This window comes from Balaenoptera acutorostrata, chromosome 19, assembly GCF_949987535.1.
Source record: "Balaenoptera acutorostrata chromosome 19, mBalAcu1.1, whole genome shotgun sequence".
Lineage (NCBI taxonomy): Eukaryota > Metazoa > Chordata > Mammalia > Artiodactyla > Balaenopteridae > Balaenoptera > Balaenoptera acutorostrata.
In genome coordinates this window covers 58,171,158-58,187,341 of record NC_080082.1, presented here as the reverse complement: position 1 = coordinate 58,187,341, position 16,184 = coordinate 58,171,158, and the positions used below count along the sequence as shown (strand labels likewise).

At 56.4% G+C, this 16,184-nt stretch overlaps 2 protein-coding genes across 6 annotated transcripts in view; both read left to right on the top strand.

Moving 5' to 3' along the window:
* Positions 1-2,485: 2,485 nt before the first annotated feature.
* Positions 2,486-9,801, top strand: KPTN (kaptin, actin binding protein). The gene is made up of 12 exons (XM_007168202.2): positions 2,486-2,802; positions 3,184-3,266; positions 3,370-3,454; positions 3,544-3,598; positions 4,834-4,909; positions 5,030-5,103; positions 5,322-5,431; positions 5,532-5,609; positions 6,401-6,476; positions 7,241-7,376; positions 7,463-7,645; positions 9,378-9,801. Exons 1-12 carry the CDS (start codon positions 2,580-2,582, stop codon positions 9,504-9,506), a joined length of 1,308 nt encoding a protein of 435 aa, XP_007168264.1. The 5' UTR covers positions 2,486-2,579; the 3' UTR covers positions 9,507-9,801.
* A 2,145-nt stretch (positions 9,802-11,946) lies between these two features.
* SLC8A2 (solute carrier family 8 member A2) overlaps positions 11,947-16,184 on the top strand; it is a 30,964-nt gene continuing 26,726 nt past the window's right edge. For all 5 annotated transcript variants that reach the window (XM_057534956.1, XM_057534957.1, XM_057534955.1 and 2 more), the window contains exon 1: positions 11,947-12,060. The gene's annotated coding sequence lies outside the window, so the exon portion shown is untranslated. The remainder of the gene's footprint in view (positions 12,061-16,184) is intronic.

Below are 16,184 nucleotides of genomic sequence, written 5' to 3'. Positions count from 1 at the left end.
TTAACCAGGAGGATGGGCTGGGTCAGAGCCTAGAGAAGGGGAGGCCCAGGACTGGTGGGTTTGGGAGCCATGGGCTTGCGATCTTTGAGCTCTGGGCTTTCTGGTCCTTGGTTTCCTCAGCTGGAATGATGGGTGCCAGTGCCCCTCCCCCAGAGCTGGCGGGAGGACCGATGCATCCCCGGTGATGAGAAGGGGTGGAGGAGGCCCACCAAGTTTTCCAGCCTCACAGCCCACGTCCATACTTCCCTGCAGGGAGGCCTGAAAGCCCCAGTGGCACTGTTCCATCTGTCGAAGGGTGGGGGAGGGAGCGGCTTTGGCGGGCGGAGTACATGGAGGACTGAGTGGGTATGGTGAGTGGGAGGGGAAACAGCAGGAGCCCTTTGCCCAGGAAAGGAGGGCAAGAATCAGCCGCCGCCTCCACACTCCAGCACGTGGGCCTGCCTGTCAGGTGGACAGTCTGATGTGCCTGTGCTTCCACCGGCACTGGGCTGGGCCGGGCGCTCCCCACTTTGGAGTGGGGGAACAGCCGGAGGAGGGTCAGTGCCCAGTTGCAGACTCAGTGTCACAGTATGTGGCGTGACGTCAGGAAGTGAACAGGGGCTGCAGAGGAGGTGCTGCCCAAGAAACCAGGGCAGGCTCCTCGGAGAGCTGCTCCAGCCTAGAGCCTGGAAGGAGTTCAGGAAAGGTTCAGGCTCAGCGTGTGTCAAGAGAGTGGCCTCTATATGACACCCTGCCCTGCCCTTCTGTCCCCTTCAGCTTCTCCCACAGCTCTAATCGATTGGGAACGGCTGCCTAGAGCTCAGTTAAGACTCCTGAGATCTCAGATTGATTACCAGTGTCTGCCATGGCACAGGCTGAAGAGTAAGTAGTGTGAGAATCTGTTTGTGCCACCCATGACCTAAATAGTGATTCTCAACCCTGGCTGTGCTTTAAAATCATATTAAAAGTGCTCAAGCTTGGGTTGCACTCTGATAAATCGTGATTTGATTGAGGTTCCCCACCCTTTTGGTTTTGGAGGGTTTTTTTCCATAGGTGATCCAAACGTGTAGTTAGGGTTGGAAACCACTGAACAGGACAATTCTTTCCTTTCCAACCCATTTGTTTATTCATTCACTCAAACATGAAGGGAATGTGGTTTCGCGGTTACCAAGGGAGGTAGAAGAAGCCTGAAGAAAACATTGTTCAGAAGCGGCAGAACCAGACCCCACCCCCATTTACTCAGCAATTATCTACTCAGCACCTACTGTGTGCCACGCCCTGGTTCAAACCCTGGCATTACAGCACTGAATAGCATAACCAGATCTGGAGTGGACACAGACTCCTTTCTTTTCACCACCCTCCAGATCCAGTCTGCCTTTGAGAACTCTCCTCTCAGGTCTCTTATGCAAGTGTCCCAGGTGCTTGGCAAAGGGCCTGGTACATAGTTACGGGTTCTTAACATGTTTACTAAATGCTCGTTCCATGTCAGGCTTTGTGGGCCAGGCATCAGGGATTTGACTGTGACCAAGGGAGATCCAGTCACTGCCTTCACAGATCTTGCAGTGTGTGTGCGTGCGTGTGTGTGTTTTCTTTCTGTATGGAAGGGGGTGACAGAAGATTACTCAAGGTGACCAGGACAGCTGGCCAACTCATGTCTTCTGGAAATAACATACAGGTATACATAGAGTCCCCAAACCCTTGATGCCCTTCTGGAGACAAAAAAGTATATACAGGAATCCCAGAAGACCTCATCCTGTCTCCACCACTTACTATCGATATATCAGTCAAGGGACTTACTCTCCCCGAGCCTCAATTTCATTCTCCAGAAACGGATAATAAACCTCTTTCCAGAGTTGTTGCAACAGTTTTTGGAGATAAATTCGTACAGTGGTCAATAAATGCTGAATAAATGAACGCGGGGTAACGAGCAGGGTAGTTGTGAAGATTCAATGAGATAATCAGCCAACATGACTGATAAAGTAGGCTTTCAGTAAAGAAGGTGGTGGTAATTGGCCAGGACAGATAGCTAGAACTTTTTCCTTGGGGTAAGAAGAATGCATTTCACCATTTTAAAGGTGATGTGATTCAAACAAACTATGGAGCTATTGTGTTTGGGTTCCAATACTGACTGCTGCTTCTAGCTGTGTGATCTTAGACAAATTACTTTACCTGTCTGTGCCTCAGTTTCTTCATCGGTAGAACATATCGTACCTACCTCAAGCCTGCCTGTGAGTTTTAACTAAAAATTGATAGATGCAAAAGCGCTTAGAACAGTTCCTGGCAGGTAAGGGCTATATTGAGCATTAAGGTTCTTCTTATTCCGCCTTCCGCACAGCCCACAGCAGGGGCCACCACTTCCCACCTTCAGGTCTTAATCTGCCGTCCCCACGGCCCTGAAAAGGACCAGGCAGGAGCGCGCAGGCGCATTGAGGCAAAGTCTGGTGGGAAGCCCAAGCGGCCCGGCTGGCAGCCATCTTGGTAAAGGGCAGCGTCGGCAGCTTCTCTACGTAATCAGTCTGCGCGACCGGCCGGCGCCCGGCGGTCCATGGCGAAGAGCGGGCAGCCGCGGGGGCTACGGGGACCGGTGTTTGAGGGGCGTGATGGGGGAGGCGGCCGTGGCCGCGGGGCCTTGCCCGCTGCGCGAGGACAGCTTCACACGCTTCTCGTCTCAGAGCAATGTGTACGGGCTGGCGGGCGGCGCGGGCGGGCGCGGGGAGCTGCTGGCCGCCACCCTTAAAGGCAAGGTGCTAGGCTTCCGCTACCAAGACCTCCGACAGAAAATCCGGCCCGTGGCCAAGGAGCTGCAGTTCAATTACATTCCCGGTGCGTGGCGCCATGGGGCTGGGGGCTTGGAACGTAGTGCTGAGAAGGCTTCTGAGGCTCTGAGCCAGGTCACCAGATGGGAGAATGGGATCAGGGTGATGGTGATTGAAGGGGGTCAAGGCTGGTTATCTGGAGGCATTGGGGTCAGAGGACAGGGCTAATAGGGGCCTTAAGTAGTTAGGGTTCAGGATTCCTCAGACTCAGAAACCAGGATCCCTCCTACCATGGTGATAGTGATGAGGACTCGTACCGTCCCAGAGGTCATGATAATTTGTGGTGGTCGGAGATGACTGAGTCCTAGAGGTCAGGGCTCACTGTTGATTGGGAATATTGGGGTCAGGGGTCTGCCTGAAACGTGAACTTTGAACTGTCCTCTCCCAGTGGACGCAGAGATTGTCTCCATCGACACCTTCAACAAGTCGCCCCCAAAGCAGGGCCTGGTGGTGGGGATCACGTTCATCAAGGTACCCAGAGCCCTCCACCTATCCATTTTCTCCTCCTTACTGAGTCTGACCCATATCCCTCTTGCTGTCCCTACTCTCCCCTGAGGCCAGTTTCTTCTCCCAGGATTCAGGAGACAAAGGCAGCCCCTTCCTTAACATTTACTGTGACTACGAGCCTGGCTCTGAGTACAACCTGGACTCCATTGCCCGTAAGTGTGGCCTGGAGGGAAGGAGGGATGGGAAAGGGGGGGGGGGCTGTCAGGTCCCCTGTGCCCATCTGCCTGTGCTCCCCCTGCAGAGAGCTGCCTGAACCTGGAGCTCCAGTTCACTCCTTTCCAGCTGTGCCACGCAGAGTAAGTAAGCCACAGGTGTGATACAATAGGGAGTGTGTGTGTGTGTGTGTGTGTGTGTGTGTGTGTGTGTGTGTGTGTTGGGAGGGCGGAGGCTGTAGCAAACTGGAGACCACAAACCTGCCTATAGACAATCAGACTAGTTTGTTTTTTAGAGCATCGTGCATTTAAGGTAGCCATGGACCAGACTTGGCTGATGGGCTACCATTTTGTTATCCCCGAACTAGATAATTTGAGAGTGAATTGAGCACCTGTGCGCCAGACGTGTAGAATTCTCAAATTCTAACGATCTACATTTGGGCATTCCAAGACCCAGAAATGCCAATTTTTCTAGAGTTATAAGCTCTGGGATTCCAAGATTTGAAAGTTCTACAGTTTGATGATTCTGAGATTCTGTAATATTAAAGCCCTAACATTGTCATATTTCAAGGAGACAGAATACAGACCGTCTAGAATACTGATGTTCTAGAATCCCAAAGTATAAGAATTCCATTCTAGAGCTCTGAACTCCAGAACACCAGTGTTCTAGCAGAGGGGTTGGCAAACTTTTTCTTTTAAGGCGCAGCTTCGGGGTCAAATAATCTCTATCACAACTACTCAAGTTGGCCACTGTAGCAAGAAGGCAGCCATTGACACTGTGTAAATGAATGGGTGTGGCTGTGTTCCAATAAAACTTTATTCACAAAAACAGGCCGTGGGTTTTGGATTTTCCCTGCAGATCATAGTTTGCCAACCTCTGGCCTAGCAGATGAGAGTTTTAGAAACTGAAGGTTCTAAAGCACTAATGTTCTGGGTTCTACGATCTGGGTATTCTACCAATTCTATAAGTCTGAATATCCATGATGGCAATTTCCAGAAGTTCTAGCATTTCAAAGGAGACAGAAAACAGAACTTCTAGAACACTGGGGTTCTAGGGTAAAGAGGTACTAGTGTTCTGAGGTTCTGCAGCCCATTCTAGAGCTCCATGTTCATTCCTGAATCCACATCCAGAGTGAAGATTCTAGCAAGTGAGGGCTCTAGAAACAGAAGGTTTCTGTGATTCTGAGACTGGAAAGTTCTAAAATCTGAGATTCTGTGAGGGCTAGTTTCTAGAATTCTACATCCTGAGATCCTAGCTCTGGATCCAGTGTCTAGAACCCAGAATGTTAGGGTTCTCGCAGGCAAGAGTTTCTACAAGAGGAGGATTTTAAAACACACGGACTCTACCACACTGGCATTCTAGATTTTTCTGCTTTCAGGGTCCAGGTCGGGGATCAACTGGAGACCGTGTTTCTCCTGAGTGGGAATGACCCAGCCATTCATCTCTACAAGGAGGTGAGGCAGGGGGAGGCTGGGTGGGCAGAGCCCTGCTGGGGCCACCATGGGCTGGCACGGGGCGCAGTGTGTGAGGCTGGCCGCTGACTCCAAGCGGATGGCGGGTCTTGGTTCCCCCAGAACGAGGGGCTGCATCAGTTTGAAGAACAGCCCGTGGAAAACCTCTTCCCAGAGCTCACGAACCTGACCAGTAGGTAGGAGAGGCCCTGATAGAGGCCAGTGGGAACCGGGGCAGGCAGCCTCAGAGAAATCAGGTGGTGGGAATTGACCCCTAGAGAAATCAGGCCCAGCGGAGGCCCAAGGCTCTACCGGAGGTGGGGTGGGGTGGGGTGGATGCTTCTAGGGAGGTGGAGGTGGGGGCTGGGGCCTGGTGACGGCCCTCAGGCCCCTCTGTCCACCCGTCCACCCCCAGTGTCCTCTGGCTTGACGTGCACAACCTGCCCGGCACGTCCCGGCGACTCTCAGCTCTCGGCTGTCAGAGCGGTTATGTCCGTGTCGCTCACGTAGACCAGCAGAGTCGAGGTGATGGCTGGGGCAGGGGCCCAGACACGGGGGGGCGGGGCGGGGCCGGGCGGGGCGGGGGTGCTCGGGGCTGGGCCCTGAGTCCTCGCCCTCCACACAGAGGTTCTGCAGACTTGGACGATCCTGCAGGACGGCCCCATCTCCCGAGTGATCGTGTTCAGCCTCTCGGCCCCCGAGGGTGAGCTCTGGGCAGGGGGAGGCCAGGCTGCGGGCTCGGCTCCTCCACCCACATTTGTACCCCTCTCCCCACATGCCCAGCTCCCCACCATCCCTCCCTCCCCCCTGTGTGCCCCCACTCCAGCCCGGGAGCTACAGTGTTCCCATTCCCTCCCCACGACGCTCCTGAATTTCAGCTCCAGCTACTTGCCCCTGTGGTGGTCTGACTTTAGCTTTTACCCTGGAGTTGAACTTCTGCCTTTCCCTTGGTGGTCTGACTTTCACCGCTCACACTGTGACTTCCTCTGACCCCCCCGTCTGTGGCCTCTTCACTCTGTCTCTCGCTACCATCCAAGTCCAGGCTTTTCTCACGGACTCAGCGCTGTCTCCCCACTCGGGGTCTCTCCTTTCGCCCCACATGTTGATCTGTTCCTCTTACCGCAGTCTGTCCTTCTCTGGTGTTTCTCTTGGCCTGACCTCTGTGGTCTGTCTTCTGCCCCTTCCCCTGTGGTTTATCCCCTGATGCTCTCACTGTGGTCTAACCACGGACTTTTGTGCTGTCACCTAACCTTTGTCTCTTCTACCCTGGTGGTCTAACCTTGGACTTTTTAAACTGTCATCCAACACCTCTCCCTCCTCCTGGCATCTGACCTCCATCATTCTCTCGTGGTCTAACCTCTAACCCTCCCCCTGTAGCCCAGTCTCAGGGGTCTAACGTGTGTTCCTCTCAGGAATGGATGGATGGGGAGGAGGGAGGAGGAGCCTAGAACCTGTCCCCTCACACCTCCCCCGCCATTCACGTTCCTTCTCCAGAGACCGAGGACAGGCCACAGCGGGAGGAGTACAGCGTGCTGGTGGCCAGCATGTTGGAACCAGCGGTGGTGTATCGGTGAGGGCCACGGGGCACGTGGGTGTGGGCTGACCCCATGCCTTTGCACGGTGATCTAACCTTGTCATTCTCCGCAGAGAGTAAAGCTTTGGGTGTAGTGGTTCAGGGCTGGGCAGGTAGAGGTGTCTGTGTCCCAGGGAGAGGAGCATGAGTGTTTAAGTCTAGAACTTGTAGGGGATGTGCTGAGGCCTTGGGTGGGAACCGAGATGTCCCGTCCCCCTGGGGTAGGTGGACAGAGCATGTTGGCAAGTGTTTAATCACAGGCTCCATGTGGGAGAAAGCCCTGGTTTATGGGATCTGCCCATTTCCGTGCTGTCAACACTCCCACCTCAGTGGATTTTGAGCCACCAACGTGATGCCAAGCTGCTCACAAAGTTTCTGAAAATTTCCCAGTCGGCTCCCGTGAGCCAGTGCGAGCCAGCTGGGCACAGCTGGTGGGCGGTGAAGGTGTCCGGGCTGGGGCTGAGCTCTCAGGCTTCAGGGGGCCTCGTGGGTGTCCAGACTGGAGACAAGGGGGTCACCAGAAGGAAGGTGTGGGTTTCTATTTGGGAGCAAGGCAGTCCCACCTCCAGGGACGGTGTGGGCGTCCAGATCAGAGACAGTTTGAGCTCCCCTTGGTGGATATGAGGATGTCTAACTCGGAGACGAGGGTGTCCAGGCTTCAGGAGGAACAGCACATCCAGACCTGACCCGTGAGGGTCCGGTGCTAAGGGTGGCGGGCACCGCAGTCGACCTCAGTCTCCCCGCCGTGGTCTGACCCTCAGGGACCTGCTGAGCCGGGGCCTCGAGGACCAGCTTCTCCTGCCTGGCAGCGACCAGTTTGACAGCGTCCTCTGTGGCCTGGTCACCGACATCGATTTGGATGGGCGGCCGGAGGTCCTGGTGGCCACCTACGGACAGGTGGGGCCGGAGGGGTGGGGCTGCCGTGGCCTGTGTCCTCTGCCTCCTGCCTCTCCCCGTGTGACCCCAATCCCCTGCCCCTGCAGGAGCTGCTCTGTTACAAGTACTGCAGCCCAGAGCGCGGGCTCCCCGGGGCCCAGCGTGGCTTCCGCTTGCTGTGGCAGCGGAGCTTCTCGAGCCCCCTGCTGGCCATGGCGCACGTGGACCTGACCGGGGACGGGCTGCGCGAGCTCGCTGTGGTCTCCCTGAAGGGCGTGCACATCCTGCAGGTAGCCAGGGGCCCCTGAGACGGCGCCTTAACACCCGCCTCATTGAGGGCACGATCTCACGGGAGAGGGGCAGTCAGGCCTCGGCCCGATCCCTCTGGAAACTGGAGCCTGGGCCCCGCTTCGGGCAAGGGGGTCATTGGCTGCAGGCCCCCTCTTGGGGGAGGCAGGCGGTTCCTGTTGGTCAAGGAGAAGGGAGGTGCTGGGGGCACTCACAGCCAGGGGGAAGGGGGCCCGGCCACAGCATCTGTCAGCCCCGGCCCCCTGGCCTCCCTCCGCCTCCCGAACGCCTGTACTTTGTTCCGCCTGCTTCGACCGTGTCCCTTCCCTGTGGCCCAGCCTGGATCTGCCCCCGAGACCTGACCTGCACTCTTCCACTGCGCCCTAACCTTGGCCCTCCTACTGCAGCCACCCTTTCTTCTACCTGTGTGACCGGCTTCATTCTGCCTGTGGTCTAACCTTCAGCCTCCTTCTCCAGCCAGTCTCCAGCTTTCTGCCATCGTCTAATATCAAACCCTTCCACTTTGGTCTAACCACTGAACTTTCTACTGTGGTCACGCCCGTGACCTGTGGTCTAATGTCCAGCCTTCTCCTGTACTTTGACCTCTCACCCTCCAACATCAGCTTAACTGCCCTTACGGTTTAATATCCAACCATTCGAATGGCCCAAGGTCCAGCCTGGAACCTTCCGTTGCTGTTTAACCTCCAACTAATGTGTCTGACCTCTGACCTTTTCACTACAGCCCGGCCCCAGCCCTTCAGCTGTGATGTACCTCTGTTTCCTGATCTGGTGTTTTCCCACCCCTTCGCTCTGGTCTGACTCCAGGCTCCTTTCCCATGTGGTCTCACCTGGGTTCTTTCTACTGGAGTCTAGCCTTACTGTCTCCTCTACAGGCTTTGCTGGGGCCTTTTGCTTCAGTCTAGTCATCAGCGGAATGGTCCAGGTTAGACCTCAGAGAGATAGAGGTTGGACCCCAGTGGAAAAGTCTGAGGTTGAACCACAGTACATGGGACAAAGGTTGGACCCTCGAATAAAACGGAACGAGGAGAGGTCTGAGGTTAGACCACAGTGGACAGGGCTGTGGTCCACCTGGGGGAGAAGGGGCTTCCCTTCTGCTGTGGTCTCAGCCTCCCAGCATCCCGCATTGTGATCTCTTTCAAGCCATTCCACTGTGATCTCCCCTCCGTCCCTTCTCTCAGGGGCTAACTTCGGACCCTCCAACCAGGGTCTGGCTCTGTCCCTTGTGTGGTGGCATAGTCCTCTCTTTTCCACTTTGGTTTGCTCCTTCTCTGTCCTGTGGGCCTAACCTTTTCTGCCAGGGTCTCACCTTTGTTCCCCCTGCTGTGGACTAACCTCAGCCTCTCTCGGGTGGTCAAGCCTCACCCCCATATAACGCGAGCTCTCCTTTATGTTTTTTTGTTTGTTTGTTGGGGTATAGTTGTTTTACAATGTTGTGTTATCTGCGTTATGTTTTGATCCATCCCCGTCCCCTCCACCAAGTTCTAACCTCAGACCCACACATCTGGGGCTGGGCTTTGTCCCTTCCACCGGAAATTCACTGAAGGCCGTCCCCCTGGGTCTGACCTTCACCCCATCACAGAGACCCATTCGAACCCCACACGCGGACCTCCCACCGTGGCTGCGCTCTCAGCCTCTGGGGGTTGGGGGGGGCGGCATGTAACCTGCACCTTCCAGCTCTGTGTCAGCCCTGCCCTCCTCTCTCGTTCCCCACAGCACAGCCTGATCCAGGCCTCGGAGCTGGTTCTGACCCGGCTTCGGCACCAAGCGGAGCAGAGGAGACGTCAGCCACAGAGGCTGGGGGACAAGGTGGGCGCCGGGCCTGCTGAGACCCCGGCCTCCTGAGCACCCACCCACTGCCCACCCCAGGCCTGCCACAGTTCCTTGGGGTGCCCGCCTCCAGCTCTTCATGGCGGGGGAAGCATCCTGAAGGAGGCACTGGTCTCCCCAGACACCCCAGGGTGGTGGAGCAGTGGGTCCTGCTCTGGCTCCGCCCCATCGTGCCCTGTGACCCCCACTCCCCTCTCTGTGCCTCTGTGTCCCCATTTGAAAATTGGATGATCCCACCCCACCCCGCCTCTATCCCCTTGAGACTCGGTCAGTGGTGATTATTTCTGTGTCTAGAGGAACCAGACTTGCACTTGTCTCCATTCTTTTGTTCGGCATACGCTTGATGAGGACCAACTGTTGCCAGGCTCTGTCGGGAGCCGGACTCACCCAGAAGAATGGAGGGAGGGGGGGACTTTGGGGATTGGGGATCCAAGGTCAGACCCAGCAGCTGGACTGAAGTGGGATCGTAGCGTAGATTTCAGAGGAAAGAAAGGAAGTTAGGCCCTACAGGAAGTTAAACCTCCATAGGAAAGACTGTAGAATATAAGGGAAAGGTCTGTAGGGTTATTAGACCTCCGCAAGTGAACTGAGGTTAGACCCCAGTGGAAAGCTCTGGATCTGAGGTCAGGGCTCAGTGGGAAGATAAGGAAATTGAGCCTCAGAGGAGAAGATGTGGGTGGAAAGGACTGTCGTGGGGAAGCCATGGTCAAATTGTAGCAGGGGGTCTCAGGCCAGACCCCCTGTGAATAATGCTGAAGTTGGACCCTAGCAAAAATTACTATGGTTAGACCTTGCGCCAAGAGCCAAGGTTAACACCCAGCAGAAGTGATCGATTTAGGTCTCAACTGGGGAGTCCTGAGATGAGCCCCAGGCTACACTGTCCTGGAAAGGGCTAAGGGTAGGCCTAGTTGAAAAGCCCAGGGGATTGGGGAACCAGGAAGTGGGAGACAAGGCTAACTTCCCTGCCCCATGGCTGTAGCGATGGCCCCTCCTGTGGCCACTTCTGTGGCACGAGGAGAAGGAATTGAGGCCTACATCACGGACCAGTGGAGGGCGGGGACAACAGAAGAAATCTTGCCAGGAATAGAATCGGGTCGGGAGGGTGGGGGAGCAATTCCTGAGCGGGGAGAAATTCCTGAGCGGGGTCCAGGCTGGTTGTGGGAGGGAGTTCCTTCCTTGCTGCTGCAGGGTTTGGGTGGGACCCCTGCTTCCTGGGGGGGAGGGGCAGGCACCATGGTCGTTCTAGCCATCTGTCTACCTCCTGCCATGGAAGTCCACCCGTCAGTCTGACCATCTGCACCGACAGTGAAGACTAAGCTACCAGTGCCCCACAGTGGGTCTTCAGGAGGCTGGAGCCCACCAATTCTTGGCCACCCCTGTCTTCACCTCACCTCCCAGAACCCAAGTGTGGGAAATTGCAGGGAGCCGGAGCTGGGTCGTCTCCCTCCTCTCCTGGCAGTGGGCCCGGGGGTGTCCAGCCAGGACTGGCGATGGGCATGGGCCATTGGCAACATCAGGGTCTCCCTCCTGCTGCCCGTCTGCAGAGGCTGAGTGCTCCGTCGCCTCCTGTCCTGGGTGGGAGTGGGACCCTAGGGTGGGATTTGGGACATTTAAGTAGTGATGTTCTGGGTCTGTGAGGTGTGTGCACGTGTGTGTGTGTTCACCATTTCAGGACTCGTGAGTTTGTGTTCCCAGCGCCTGCCCGGTCCTTTGCAGCTGGCTGCCTAACTTCTTGCCAGCCCCTCAGTCTGGGACAGTGTGTAGTGTAGCAGTTAAGGGAGAACCTGAAGCCACACTTCACCACTCTGTGCCTCAGTTTCCCCATCTGTAAAATGGGGCTAGTAGCATTTACCTCACAGGGCTTTTAGGAGGGTCAGTTGTGTCAACATGTGTCAAGCACTTATTAAAAATGTTATAACAATGCCTGGCACGTGGTAAGGGCTGGAAGCCCCTTGTGAATGGCAACTGTTGCTATTATTATTAGTGGGTGCCTTTGTGGTTGTTTCTGGCTGGCTTTGTCAGCAGGCACAGCATGAGAATTTGGATCTGACTCTGGCTAAAAACATTCTTGCCCTCCCCCCAGTTCTGGGAGCCTGTGACTATTTGTAGCTGTTTTGCCTCTTTGGCCCTTGTATGGATCAGCAAGTGTGTGTGTGTGTGTGTGTCCGCGCGCGCGCGTGTGTGCTGTCCCTTGCCTGTGGTGCTGAACCCAGAGGGTGGGTGGGAGGCTTGGGCTGCTTCATCTCCCCCCACCCCACCCCCCGCCCCTCCTCTCTCCAGGCCCCGCCCCGGCTCCCCGCGCCGGCCTCCCCTCTCCCCGCCTCCTCCTCCTCCCTCCCTGCTCTCTCCCCCGGCCCCCCTCCTCCCTCTCTGGCCGACTCCCCCTCCCCCGAAGCCCTCCCCCCCTTCCTCTCCTCCCTCTATCCCCTCTCCCTCCCCTCCTCCCTAGCTCTCCCTCTCAGTCTCCAGCTCGTCCCTCTCTCTCCCTCTCTCTCTCCCTCTGTCGGGCGGAGTCGCCCACCACTGCCAATCCAGTGCTGAGGGAACCTGCTCTAGGCTGTAGCTGCAGGTAGGAGACCCCCAGTTAGCGGGGGCTTGGGGGAAGGATGGTGTTACCCCAGGTGGGTGGAGGGGGGCATTTGAGGAGCCAGGAGCCGCTTCTCCCTGAGCTCCGTTATAGGGGATGGGGGGCTGCATATCCCGGGCGCGGGTACCAGGGCCCTAAGGTGCAGTAGGGGCGCCACCAGCGGTCAACATCCTCAACCCCTCCTGCGCTTCAGGGAGCACGGCGGGCTGGGGAGGGGGCGCCTCCTGGGCACTGAGGGGGTGAGAACACCCCACCCTGTCTGGGGCAGCACCCGCACTCGCGTTCTCCGCCTACACCTCCGCCCCCGCCTTCCTGTGTCTGGGTCTCGTCTTTCTGTGTCTCCACATCTCTCAGGGGTCTCTGTCCTGCGGAGTCTGGCCGCCTCTCCGAGTCCCTTTCCCTGTCTCCCTCAGTCTCACTCTTGTCTCTGTCTCTCTCTGTGCCTGGGTCTGTTCCGGCTCTCTGTCTCTAAGTCCTTGGTTCCTCTCTGCTTTCCTCTTTCGCCATCTCTGTGTGTTTCCCTCTGTCTCTGTCTCTACTGTCTCAGCTTTCCCGTGTCTCTGTCTCTGTCCATCTCCGCGTGTATCTTTCTCTTCCCTGCTTCTCATTTCCATCTCCGTCTCTAGGACCTGGTCTCTGTTTCTCTCTCTCTCTTTCCTCTCCGCTTCTTCTCCCTGGTTAACTGCCTCCTACACACCTTTGTCTCCGCCCCTGGCAAGGGGAGACCTGGGGGAAGAAGACCCGCCCCGCCCCCTGCCGCCACCGCAGAGTGGGCTCCCCCAGGAGGCACGGAGTCCCCCAGACTCCTCTCCCTTCCTCAGCCGAGCTCCCCCCATCCTCCCGGCTGGCATCCGCCCATCCCTCCCCTGAGGACAGAGCTCCTCTGCTCTCCCCTGCCTTATTTCTGGCATCCTGAGGCCAGTCCTTCTTGCAGTCTAACCTGTAGCCTTTGTAGAGGAGACTGAACCAGTCCTGTCTGCAATCTAACCTCCCATTCCTCTTCATATTGACTGGACCGGTCCCTGCTGCAGTCTAACTTCCATACCTCTTTTGCCGTTTGTCCATTTCTTGACTCATTCATTCTTCTGACAATTACTGAGCACCTTTCCTGCTCCAGGCACAGTTCTAGGTACTGGGCCAGGCCAGTCCCTCCTGCAGTCTCGCCTCCATCGTCTCATGGTATGCCAGCCCCAGACCTGCCTCCCAGTGGGGCTGGAGCTCAAAAGCTTCTCCACCGCCCCTTGGGGGCTCTGAGAGGGCCCTTCTGAGTCTAGAGGTCCCTGGCCGATACATCCTCTTCTTTTCTGTTGGGAAGGGGGCCCCAGAGAAGGCGGGCGAGATGAGAGGTGTGGGGCTGAGCCTGTAGCCCAGGCTGTGATGGGGTGAGGTCCTCGAGTGCCCACGTGGGATTCCAGGTGGGTTAAAACAAGCACCAGCTTAGGAGTCCCACACCTTGAGTTCCATCTCTTTTCTGCCCCTGACTTGAAGTTGCATGACTTGGCCAAGCTCTTTGCCCCTCCGGACCTCAGTTTACCGATCGGCGTACCATAGGCTGAACACTGAGACTGTGTGTGTCTGTGTGTGATCCCCAGGCTGGGACATTGTGTGCAGGCGGGAGAGCCCGGCTTACCCTGGAGCAGTAAGCGTGCATGTTTAGAAGCCCGTGTCCCCACCGAGAGCAGGCAGTGGGCACTCCCTGCACCCACCCTGAGCGCGGTCAGGAACCATCACCCCCCTTACCAACATGAGGGACTTGAAGGAGGGGGTCCCACCTGGCCTGCCAGACTGACTGCCCCACCCCACTGAAGCTTGCAGTCCCACCCTACAGATGAGGTCTCCGAGGCCCCGAGAGGTGGGTGAGGCAGAACTGGGGCACTCGCCACTGACCCAGCTGGCCACTGGCCCACAAGGGAGGGGACAGATGGCCCCAGGAGACGGTGCCCGCCATCTGCCCTCCGGAGTCCCACCCTGGCCTCCACCTGATGCTTTTGCCCCTGGATTCTAAACCCAGATTATGTTTCACGGCTGCTCATGGAGCGAGAGAGGCAGAGGCAGGAGGCGCAAGAAGAGGGAACCCAGCTGTCCCCAGTGACAGGGCTCAGACCTCTTGGTGGTTCATTTAACAGATATTTATCTAGTGCTTTCTCTCCCTGACCCCTTCTTCCCTAAGGCCCCGGGGAGAGGACACCAGGTTTTGCAGGAAAAGGTATTGAACCAGGCTGCTTTGCCCAGCGCCAGGGCAAGGAGGGCGGGCCTCCTATTGGCTGACCCGGGTCTCCCTTGAGGACTGAGGCGGGAGGGACAGGTGGTTGGACCTGAGGGAGGACTTCCCAGGCCATGGCCCTTCCCTGAGAGAGGGAGTGAGATGGTATAGATGAATTCTTGACTCCCAGGTGGACCTGGTTTCTCCTGAAAGCTGGGGGGAGGGGAGGGAGGGAGAAGAGAGCGTGAGTCTTTGCCTTGGATCCTGGTGGGTTTGTAATTATGCCTAAGTCGTTGCTAATTAGGGGACTACTAATTAGATGTATCATTAGGGGCCTTGCCGAGGGGGCTAATTGTGCGGTGGCCCTTTAAGAATCACCCCGCCCCCTGCCCCCCTACACACACACACACACACACACACACACACACACACACACACACACACTCTTCAGGGAAGTTCTGCCAACATTTTGCCTCCCTCCCCCAAAGGAGCCAGCTCCCAATCCATGAGGACATGGGTGTACGTTGGGGGCAGGCTGTGGGTTAGACTGTGAGAAGAACTTTTCAGACAGAAATGGACGTTACTGGGAGAACTGAGGCTGGTGGCCAGGAGAGGGGTCCGGGAGGGTGGAGGCCCTGAGGACCCCTGCCTTCCTCTCTCAGTCCCATATTATAGGCTATGGGGTTACCATGACAACACAAGGGTGGGGCAGGGGAGCTGGAAGTCAGGACCACTCTTGGAGAGAGAAACTGGGAGCTGCAGAATGGGTGATGGGGGACGTTGGGCAAGTTATTTAGCCTCTCTGAGCCTTGGTCTTCTCCTCTGTGAAATGGCTGGGTCCTCCCCAAAGTGGGATGGTGTCATTTCAAACAGAGTGGCCACAGAAGGTGACATCTGAGTGGAGAGCTGAAGGAGAAGAGGGAGCGGATATGTGGGGAAGAGTGTCCCAGGAAGGGGGAACAGCAGGTGCAAAGGCCCTGAAGCAAGAACTTGCCCGAGGAACAGCAAGGAGGTGGTGTACCTGGGGCCAAGTGAGGGAGGGGGAGAGAGAGAGAGAGATGAGGCCAGAGAGGGAATGAGGGGGCCAGATTGTGCGAGACCTTATGAAGCGGGGAGGGGCTTTGGTGTTCTGAGTGAGACCAGAGCCATGGAGGGTTCTGATCAGAGGGGACGATGTGAACTGATTGGCATTTTTAAAGAAGACCTAGACACAGAAATAGCCACTCGAACCCAGGACCAGAGGCAGGAAGAGAAGTATTCACCCCACACCCACAAATGTGGGTGTGGGGTCAGAAAGCCCTACCTAGGACCTCATGTCACAGCTTCTAAGGAATCCTGCACCTGCCAGAGACCCGGGGATGCTGGAGAGAGACATCTGCCAGCATTGCAGGGAAGGATGTGAGTGAGAGACCCTCCAGCAGCCCCTCCCCAGCCCTACCTGAGACAGACAGACAAACACCCCAGCACCTGCCACAGCCCAAATCCCAAGCAGGAGCCCTCCAAGCACCAAGTTGGAAACCATAGGAATCACAAAATGAGTTGAGGGCCCCCCAGCCCCTTGCCTCACCCACTAACTTATTCAGTCTGTGTTCTTTTGTGCCTGACTTCACTCTTCCATGGCATGTCTGTGAGATTGATCTGCATTGTTGGGTATATCAGTTGTCCGCTCCCTTTTCAGTGCTGTATAATACTCCACTGCATGACTCTTCCGCCATGTACTTCTCCATGTTCTTGTTGATAGGCATCTGGGTTGTTTCAAGAGGGGAACCATTATAAATGAAGCTGCTGCGAACATTTGTGTATGTGTCTTCTGACGAACACTTGACTTATTTCTCTTGGGTACATACCTGGGAGTGGAATTGCTGAGTCCTAGGATGCTTGATGTTCAGCTATAGTTTCCTGC